Consider the following 10,908-nt stretch of genomic DNA (forward strand, 5'->3'; position numbering starts at 1 on the left):
AAAGGTTTTGTCTTGTTTAATTAAAATAGGTTATTGTTATCTTTAATATTGCATTATTTACCCTTATGCCATAACATAATTTATCAGTATTAAAAGCGGATTTATTCATGTTTAAAGGTATTCACTTTTGTTGTTAAATGAATTGTGGAGCTTCAAAAATTATAAATCTTTTCTTTATATATTATTTTCCTTTAATAAGTTAAAGCAAATTGTAACAAGCAAATTCATCATTCACCAAATCAATAAACAAACCTTTAGTTGAACGCTTGTTGTTTTATGAAATTTTTTTTTTTTTTTTTTTAAATGGCGGGCATTACAGAAAAAAAATGGGAGAGAATTTCTCAACCTTTTTAAAAAACAGGGTGAGATTTTAAAAAGTTAAGTGAGATTTCTAAAAATTAAAAAAAACACGAATAGACTTGGAAAAAAATTATTTCTCCAATTATAATACATTTTTAACATTTTCTAATTGAATATTTTTGCTGCATTATCATATGGAAAATGTTCTATATCTACTTTTTCAGTATTTGTTTCGTTTTGACCATTTCTACCGACATTTGTTTCATTTTCATTTGTCCGCTACAGAGTAGAAGATGTCACCTTAACAAGGTATTTGTCTATCTTAGATTCATGCACAAAAAATGTGAACGTCTTACATGAAGAAACCTTACCTACGATGAACACGTGGTTGCAGAGAAATGTGTTCTGACAGGGGTTCCGTGGTTCGGGAGGGGGTGGTGTTCTGTTGTTCGCACCGGTTCTGAACAATACTGGTAAATAGGCAAGCTAGATAACAAGGACCGATGTTCAAAATAATGAAAGATCAAGGAAGAAAAGTGAAGCGGATTTTATTCAAAATGGCAAAAGGCGAAATTTTTTCCAAAATTCGCTCATTTTGAAATTGACTAATAGAGTGCGCGAACTTCTCACGTTTATAATTTTTTATTGCTAGAAAAGAAAAAATATGCGAGATTCTCGCTTTCTCGTGCTGTAGTGAAAACACTGCTATAAATATAATTGACCATCGGTAACTTTTAGCTAATTTTTACTAGAAAGCATGTTTCTAATTTGCCAGTTTGCTATGCTTCTAATCAATAAATTCAACTTCTAGCCTGTCTTACTTCGTCAAGATAATCTTGGGAGGTTTTTTAGTATTTTTTCCTTCCACGTTACGCAAACATCCATTAGTTTCCTTGTTTGTTGCTTGATCTAGGAATTATTTTATCTTTTGGAGGTTCAAAATTACTAGGGCATAGAGATGGAATCCAAACACCACTGTATAAATCTTCTGCTCAACATTGGTAATAAATTTGAATATTTTACCGAATGTTGAAATTAAGAAGCTTTATTAAGGTCGATCTCATTGCGCATAAACTGCATTTATAGTTATCGGATGAATAAAAAATAAACCCTGATATTTAAATCATATTTCCTTTAACATGCAGTTATTTTATAAAAATATTTTTTAAATATATTGTGTTTAATAGAAGCTACATGGATAAATTATTGCTAAAATTTAATGAAATCAAATTAAAAACTCTACTATTAGCGGGTGAAGTTTACTATTACCAGATGCTTCGGCTTCATGTCAGAGTCTTGGGTTAATAACATTATACATCTGAGCAGTCATCTTAAATTTTATTTTTGAAACCTTTTAAAATGTAAAACTAAAACCTTTTTATTTATAATTAAATGTTTTTATTTTTACATTTATATAATCGTATATAGCGTGTACATTTATATAGCATGTGATAAATTTTCTAAGAGCTATATCATGTAAATTATTTGTTTGATAAAATATTATACGATGTTTATATTGCTTTGCATGTTAAAATACCTAGTCGGGTACCCAGACCTATCAAAATTTTAAAACTCGGTACATCTCCATTGCTGTAGTCTTTTATTGATATCAAAACTTAATTCATTAACTTATTTAATGTATTATTATAATTTAATCATGCAGCAATCTTTTGGAATATGTTTATCATAAAAATATTTGTATAGTGGTAAAAAATTAATTTTTAATCACTAATTAATTTAAATTTTTGAAGTGTATTTTTAAAATAACGATGCTTCCTTTTAGAGAAAAACGATACCTCTATCGTTTGAAACCCGTATGAAGATAGCATATGAATCTGCTTTGGGAATCAACCATTTGCATACTTTTGGAACAGAACCAATGGTGCACAGGGATATCAAAAGGTTATTTTTTATTTTATTTTTTATCTTAACTTAAAAACAGTTTTATTACATGATCATGTAGCATATACTCTTTCGATTTTTTAAGTTATTATTTATAGTTAAAAAGACCATGAGCATATTTTGATCTGGACCTCCTTTACACCATTATCAGCTAAAACTAAGCAAATTATCCCTACTTTAAAAATTTTTTTAAAACTAAATATTTTTTTAATTTATCAGTTTTTTGTCCTAGTAAGCATTGATAATACTCATTACCTTCCTTCAGCAAAATTCCTCTTAGTGCGTAGATAATACTTGAATAACAGCAAAAATGCTTAGAACTGCCCAAAAATTCACAAATGTGCAAAAGATGATTTGCTGAAATCTGGTACTGTTTAGTATTTTTAAACATGCATAAATGTTTAAAATTGAGATTTAAACTTGATGAAAAGTTTATTAAAATCTATTCCTTTTGTTTTAAACCAGAATAAATTGGTAATGTTTAAAGCCAATTTTCGGTCAGAAATAGGTTGAATTTGAGCTGAAATTTGGTTCTAAAAGTGTATATTAATGATTGTTTCGCAAAATTTTCATGTCACTCAAGACAATTTTTGCTTAAAATGTAATGTATTCATGCAATAATCAGATTGATCAATGGTGTGAAATTATTGGAATTACTAGTCAAATTCTTTTGTAAATTTAATGTCAAAAGAAATGTCAGATAATTATTTAATATTTTTTTGTGTCTCATGTTACTAACTTTTATTCAATATACAGTTTTAGATAAACTAATTCTGACATTTCAATGTTATGGAACGAAAACTCTCTTGAAAAAAAAATATATATCAAGGCACACACAATACTCAGATGAAATCTTCTGTGAATCCAGTATAGAAATTATTTTAGTTATTACACGCAAGATTTTTTTTTCTCGAAAACAACCTTCTTAAAACAAATTTGCTATCGAATTATTGGGTATTCAGTGTTGTATTTGATTTAAGAAGAGATACTTTCTAGAAAGTAGATTTGGGCACATACAAAAAAAAAAAAAAAAAAAAAAAAAAAAAAAAAAAAAAAAAAAAAAAAAAAAAAAAANAATAAAAAAAAAAAAAAAAAATAGAAGAAGGAGAAGAAAGAAACATTAATTTTTGAATAATAGAGAACACCATGGCAAAGACTCCTGACAAAACTGTTAGTAGAGCGCCATCTAGCAGCATTATCTTCAGTCCTTCTCCAGCTTTGACTATGTCCCTGTTAAATGTTCTTTTCATTTTTAAGAGTTATTCTTTTCCCCTTGTTATGATGTTTTGTATTTTGTGAGTGTTGTATAAGCCAGCGGTTCCCAAATGGTGTTACTTGGAACCCTACGGTTCCGTGTAAGAGTAAAAGAGGTTCAAGGAGTAAGCACTTTTTATAACCAGTGATGAGTTTTGATACCTCTGATTTTATTTAGACCCCGCCTATAATTTATAATTTATTTAATATTTCATTCGCTTTTATGAAATTATTTCAAGTAAAATACCAATGAAATAGAAATTGCATTTTCTAAAGAAAAATATGAAATTTCCAATTACAATATTTTCAACAAATTATGAAGAAAAAGTCTTTTTTAAAATATTTCATTAGTATCCTCTATTGTGCTTTTTAAATCAAAATAACTAAATTATTAAATAAAAAAATATGTTTTTATGATAACCATTTTCAACCCTTATTACCATTATTTTAAGTTTTCATTTTGAAGTAAATAATAATTTGGCTTATTTTTATCTTTCTCAGCTCATGTATATGCATGAGAAGAAAATTCATAGCTGGACTAGATATAACACAAAGACTGCCAATTTAACAGTCAGACACAAAATCTAATTTAATATTATTAATGATAAAATGAAAAAAACTTTGCTCTAATTAAATATAGTCTTTTATGGATTATAACGTTCACAATTTCCTTTTCATTTAAAGTAGCGATTCCACCGAAAGCTGGTTGACTAATTAGGGTTCCATAACCGAACAAAATTGGGAACCGCTGATAATATTTTATATGAAATTTGCAAAAAGCTAGTGGGCATCTTAAATTTCAAATAGAAATTGAAACAAATTCTTAAGCTCAAGCAATTTCCTCTGCATTTTTTTTGGGAACTATATAATGGCTGCTAATCTACGTGTGTTTATAAATGGAATGGTATAAAATATTATTATGTGCTGGTAGCATTCCGTGTAGAAACAGAACAGTATTAAAAGGCTAAAAAATGAGCTATTTGAATAAACATTTGCTTATATGCAATTTGTTATATACTTTTTATTATTTTATGACACTATTGTGTGACTTTTTATATGTTTTTTTTATGTGATATTTATACAAAATTATATTTCAGTGCAAATATTTTGCTTGATGTCAACTTCTCCCCAAAAATAGGAGATTTTGGTTTGGTAAGGATTGGAGATAGTATAGCATCATCAACTGTTGCTGTTACAGCAAATGTAGTTGGAACTTCCGTTTACATGGCACGAGAAGCATTTAATGGAGATGTATCAACAAAGTTGGATACATTTAGTTTTGGAGTGGTATTACTAGAATTACTGACTGGACTGCCACCATATGATGTCAATCGGGAAGATAGAGATTTAGTAAGCTATTATTTCAAATATATATATATATATGCAGTTGAACCCCGGTTTGTCGAACCCCTATTTACCGAATTTCGCTATTTAACACATTTTAGGAAGTAGATTTATAGGAAACAGTAGATAGCGACTTTAACACAGCAGTCCGTGACAATGAATCTCCGATGAAAACTGTTACTTTTTCTAATGCTTTGTACGGTTTGGAAACAGTGAAAACTTACCTAATGCAGCAAGATGTAATTGAAGGAGTATTTTTTTCTCTTCATTACGTCGAAGAAGAGCTTTTTAAAGTAAGAAATCAAGGAAATAAGCAAACATTTCCCACGAAATGCTTTAAAATTTCAAATTAATCAGCGCGTAATCACTCGCTGTATTTTAAATTCCTCAATAAAAAGTGTGAGATTTCTTTTTATTTTGTGTATTTGCTTATTAGAGATGTTCAAGTATTTCATAAGGCTAGTCAATTTTCTTTTTTCATTTTGTCTCCGATATTGCAAATTTAACTCCGATTATCAAATAATATTTTCGGTCCCTATGAATTCGTTAAATTGGGGTCTGACTGTGTGTGTGTATATATATTCTATAATACATTAATATTTCTATAATTTTTATTTTTCTTCATTTTTTTTCTTTTTTTCCCCTTGTTTTCTATGCATTTTTATCTTAAGTATACATATAATAAAAAATTATATGATTTTTTTCCTTTTGATTATTACTTTAAAACTTGAACAATTCTGTATCAAATTTGAAATGAGGAAATTTTTCCTTTCAATACTTCTGCATTTGTATTTTTAATGATTGAAAATTTTGATTACGTGTCTTAACATCAAATTAGTTTACAGATAATTCTTTTCATGTGAAAGGTCTTAGTAAAATAATTAAAAAGTTAATCATTTGCACATTCAGAAATTTTCACTCTTTTTTTTTCTTTTTTTAAGTGTTTTAATAAAGTTGATCAAATTAGTAGTTGTGAAATATTCTTAAATTTCTTATGCAATAATTGGAACACTATTTTTTGTTTAGACAACTTTTATGGAAGACTGTGATGATATTTCAACAATGCTTGACAAAAAAGTTATTTGGAAAATTGAACCTGCTGTGGAATTACATAGAATAGCAAATTTTTGTCTTACCAGAGCAAAAAAGAAGCGACCTGAAATAGCTGAGGTATAAATATAGATTATTTATATTGCTTAATGACTATTAATTGCTTTATATATATTTTAATTGTAAATAACTGGGATACGAATATTAATTGTTTAAACATATATAATATGTATGTGTATGAAAACATAATTTTTTTCATATAACATATTTTTAATGCATTTTATTTAAACTTCTTAACTGCAGGATAATTGAAGATCATTGGTTCGATTCTAGATTCGAATCAAAACTTTAGGACATGCTTGGTAAGGTAGACCTGAAATTTTAAATTCCCCTCAGTAGCCAGTGGCATGTAGACACTAATAACTTAGTAGACACTTTTTTTAGACACACGGACATCGATTCGTCGTTTTCATTTAATAGCCTCTTTTTGCACACTTTTTCTTAATTGGATTAAATTATATATTTTTAAAAAAATTTTTACGAGAAATAATCTTTGGCTTTGAACAATAAAAATAATATAAGTATGTGGCAAATTTAGTTTAACATTTTGACTTTAAAAAAACTTTATTTAAAAATATTTAGGGGGTAAAATACATTTAATGCATATGTTACAACTTTGTATGTATACATTACAACTTCCACTTAAATATTTTCTCTATAAATTAATGGATTCTGAAAGGTCAAAATTTTGAATGGCAAAGTTTGATATCTTAAGCAACTTTGAACTCTTAATTGTGTTTTACAGAATATTTTGTTTTACAGAACGATGGAAAGAAGTGGTCGATTGTTTATTTAATTTAAGTTGCTACAGTGATTGTTGACTCTCCACATGGCTAGTGGTTATTTTCACATCTACAGCAATATACATACTGAACAGTTATACTGTTTATAAGCCAGGAAAGAGTAGCAGATCAGAGGCCAGTCCATGTCATTTGCTGATGAAAATAAATTCTTTATTTTTACCACGCCCTCTAAAAATAAAAGGCTGGGAGTGTATATAAATAATAATTGCCAACAATTGTGTAACCACTAACATTTATGATGAAGTTGAAATTTTTCTTTGTGTCTTTTTCAATGAAAATTTTTTTTTTAAAAAAAATCATGTATATAAATTTGCATGCATACAGACCTCTTTATATCTTCAGTGCATAAAAATACTATAATTCTTATCTAATAAAAACTAGAATTTTTTTATACCTTAAATTTACCTTTTAAAATAAGACTTTTTTGGAGGGAAATGCATTAAAAATAATCTGCTAGCTTAAGGCCACCGTTTTAGATTAGGAAAAAAAAACTATGTCAAAATGGTTGCAAGGATCACATTTTAACTTGAAAATAAACCAACCAAGTTGGCTTACATTTCACAAAAACAGTAAAATTTTCTAACAAGATTAAATTTATAATTTTACTGTACACTATAAGTACAAATTTTTACAGACTATTAAATTATACTATTGATTTGGAATTGTATTTTTGTAATGGTAGACACACTACATAAAGTGATGTTTTTTATATATTTTACTAAGTTTTTGGCCTAAAATCACAGCTTTCTAGGATTATAATCTAGGTCACTTTTCTTTCATTCTAAAGAAATTCAAGATCTTCCGTAATATATATATAAAAAATGATTTAATTAATTTCTTGGAAGCTTTTGCTGAATTAAATTACTAAATTTTGGTTGTCCTATCGCAATAAATAGTTCTCTGCATATGTTTTAATGGGTATTAAAATAATGTTGCATTTATTGAATAGCTAATGAGACTTCATGGATCTTTATACTGTATTGAGGGTTATACTAAAGAGAATAATTCATTGTGTCATTCCATTTGTTTACAAATATATAATATTTGCACAATAGTTTGTCTAAAGTAAGAACTCCCCTAGCCATTTGTCTAGACCCGTGACGGTGAATATGGTAACAAAGTATAACTATTTCAAGTGGGTGTGTGGGGTCAATGTGTAGGAAATTGGGTTGGCAAGAGAAACGGAATCTTTTTCTTCGGTTTATTGTGTTAGCCATAGAGTGAAGAGAAGCTACCCTTCCTGAAATGCACTATTCTTGTTTCCATAGCAGCAGACGACCTTAGACTTTGTGACGCTGAAGTTCTTAACGGTAGACAAACTATATTTGTTTTAATATTACTAATTTCTCCTCAATTCCTAAGACTAGATCCTTTTAACATTACTGAATTGTTTTATTGTTAGCTATTCAAATTATAAATTCCCAAGACTAGATTGTTTTAAAAATAAAAAAATATATTTTATTGCTAACTGTTTAGATTACTTAATGCTTAAGATATTTCTGTAGAAAATACCTAAAGTGCTGTAAAGTAATAGAAATTGTTAAATTTCATTAAACCAAAATAAAGTGTGATATTAAATTAGAAATTTAGATGAACCTGATGGTAAATAATCTGAAATTATCAGTTGCAATGTTCATGTTAATTCATTTTTGAATCTGCATCCCTATGTGTTATATTTTGCTTGAATTTAATTTTTCTAATTTGATTCTTTTTTGTGTTTGCAGGTTCTATCAGATTTACAAAAATGTTGTTCAGTATGTACTGCCCCTGTTCCAGATCAGTCAGAACATTTTTGATACTTTATTTATGCTCTTTTGTCGCATTCCTTGTACATTTTATGTAATCACAAACTCAAAAATTGCATTTATCTAATTACTAATACATTTTATACAATTCTGAACATCATATTCCGTATTAAATATATGCTTTAAATGTGTTAGTTTTTGCATTTAAGTGATAATATTATTTAAATATTTTAGTTCCAACATTGTTGATGGATAATAATCAAATGATTAACGAAAAAGTGTCATTTCAATATCTGTTTTTGAAAAAAAATTTACAAATTGTTAAATTTTTCAAATGTATATTTTCTGATGATTCTATTAATGTTATATTAAATGAGAGAGAGATTTTACATAATAAATGATTAAATTTTGATATAATGAATTTTAATGTTTTATTGTTATGTGCTTGTTGAATCTTTCTATTTTTTATATAAATATTGTGAATTTAACAAAAAATATTTACCAATAATTATTTTTTTCTTTTGATATGCTGTAATTATACAAAGAATCTGAAAATTTTTGCTGTTAGCTACATAATTTTATTGCTAAATTATAACAATGAATATGTGAATTCTTTTGCATGTGTAATACAGCATATCATGTTTCTGTATTCTCTAGTTCTACATTGCAAATTTTCAACTTCTGGAAGCCTTAATCATAATTATGATCTATTATTATTAAATTTTTTATTAAATCATTTATTATAATGTTATTTTATTTAAAGAGTTATTGTTTTAAAACGTCTTCTTTAAACTTGTTATAAATGAATATATTCAAAATGCAGTATTTTCTGACATATTCTTTATTGCTTTGCTGTGATATAATTTTCAGCAATAAAGTTTCTAAATGAACAATGTTATTAGTTATTCGTATATTCATAAAATCTACTTTTATAAATTTAAATTTATTTTAGATTTTTACCACCATTTCAAAATAAGTTGTTAATTCTCACATCATGAATTTTTGTTTATCTAAGTGATTTTATAATTTTAAATCCAAAATTAAAAGCAAGAGCACTCTTGCTCCAGTATAAGAATAAGTTTACTTCATAACTGATGCATTTTTTTTATTATTATCAATTCTATCCTATTTAAGGCAAAATCATGTGCCTTTATAGTTTTTATTTAGAAAATTTTTGGAAATATTAAATAATAAAATTGATCATCTCTAACATTTTCATTAAATAACGCACAAATCTACTTTTATATAGCTTAAATTCATTTTTTTAAACCCTCTTTTTCATCTCAAATTTAAGAAGTGATTTAATATATTTTTTTATTTATGTGGTTCAATGAATGTTTTTTATTCATATTTAATATGTATTTTGCAATCTTCATAATTTTGTATTTTAAAATTGCTTTGTGTGCCTTAACTTCATTGTATCTTTTAAATGTTTTGATACATTATAATAAACATGACTATTATTAGATTAAAAACTTCATTCACTTCAAAAAATTACAAATTGGAAATAATAGTTGACATGTATCAAGTGCTCAAAATATAGACACCCATTTTCAAGACTTGCCAGATACCATTGAGAAGAAACAAAAGTGGTTTGAAATAAAAATGTAAAGTTTTTTTCTAGTTTTGTTTTCTCACCATTATTTTTTAATTTTTCTTTGGCAATTTTATGTTTTTATTTCAAACTACTTTTGTTTCTTCTTATTCACGTCTGGCAAGTCTTGAAAATGGGCTCCCATGTTTGGAGCATTGGAAATCCACTGTTATTTGTAAATTTTTGAAACGAATGAAGTTTTCAATCAAATAATATCTTACCACTTCAGTTTCTTTGGATTATTTATTTAGAAAGCGTAACTATTATTCTATGGGCATATCCAGTGATGCTTTTGATTGAAGAATGCTGTTAAAGGGAGTTAAGAGTTCTTAAAACTTTATGAAAATACTCATATGCATAAAAGTAAGAAAAAATTCACGCTTTCACCTTGTCAATAAATACATTTACATATTCCGTTTCGCTTTGAGTTAGATCACAGCATACCTGCCAACATTCATTCTTTTCGAGAATGGATTTTCCAAGTGGTAGTAAAACAATTACCGAAAAACAGTTTTACTCAAAAAGATATTTTTATTTTAACCAGGATGAAATTTGCTATCGTGAGGATTAATATGCTTTTAATGTATTTGTTGTTATTATTTATATGTAGTTGTGGTCAAACTCATTTATAATTATTAATATAATTCAAAAAGTTTAGTGAAATAACATGAATTTTGCTAGCACTTTAAATATGAAAAAAGAAATCTTCCGGGAAAACCGGAAGAGTTGGTAAGGCTTGGGTCAGTCCATTTCCATTTATTAATTGTCAGATCAATCAGTTATGTCAATAAATGACAACTCACTATTTGTTATTTTTTAACTAACTCAGAATATCGAAAATTATATTATTTTTATA

At 26.9% G+C, this 10,908-nt stretch overlaps 1 protein-coding gene across 1 annotated transcript in view; it reads left to right on the forward strand.

The window, feature by feature from the left end:
- The window catches only part of LOC107439900 (interleukin-1 receptor-associated kinase 4), a 16,640-nt gene extending 6,360 nt beyond the window's left edge, over positions 1 to 10,280 (forward strand). The window contains exons 5-8 of the mRNA XM_016052644.4: positions 2,084 to 2,202; positions 4,554 to 4,806; positions 5,827 to 5,970; positions 8,438 to 10,280. Coding sequence (XP_015908130.2) covers positions 2,084 to 2,202; positions 4,554 to 4,806; positions 5,827 to 5,970; positions 8,438 to 8,509 — 588 coding nt within the window. The 3' untranslated portion in view covers positions 8,510 to 10,280. The remainder of the gene's footprint in view (positions 1 to 2,083; positions 2,203 to 4,553; positions 4,807 to 5,826; positions 5,971 to 8,437) is intronic.
- The last annotated feature ends 628 nt before the right edge of the window (positions 10,281 to 10,908 follow it).

The sequence above is a fragment of the Parasteatoda tepidariorum genome, chromosome 9 (assembly GCF_043381705.1).
Source record: "Parasteatoda tepidariorum isolate YZ-2023 chromosome 9, CAS_Ptep_4.0, whole genome shotgun sequence".
Lineage (NCBI taxonomy): Eukaryota > Metazoa > Arthropoda > Arachnida > Araneae > Theridiidae > Parasteatoda > Parasteatoda tepidariorum.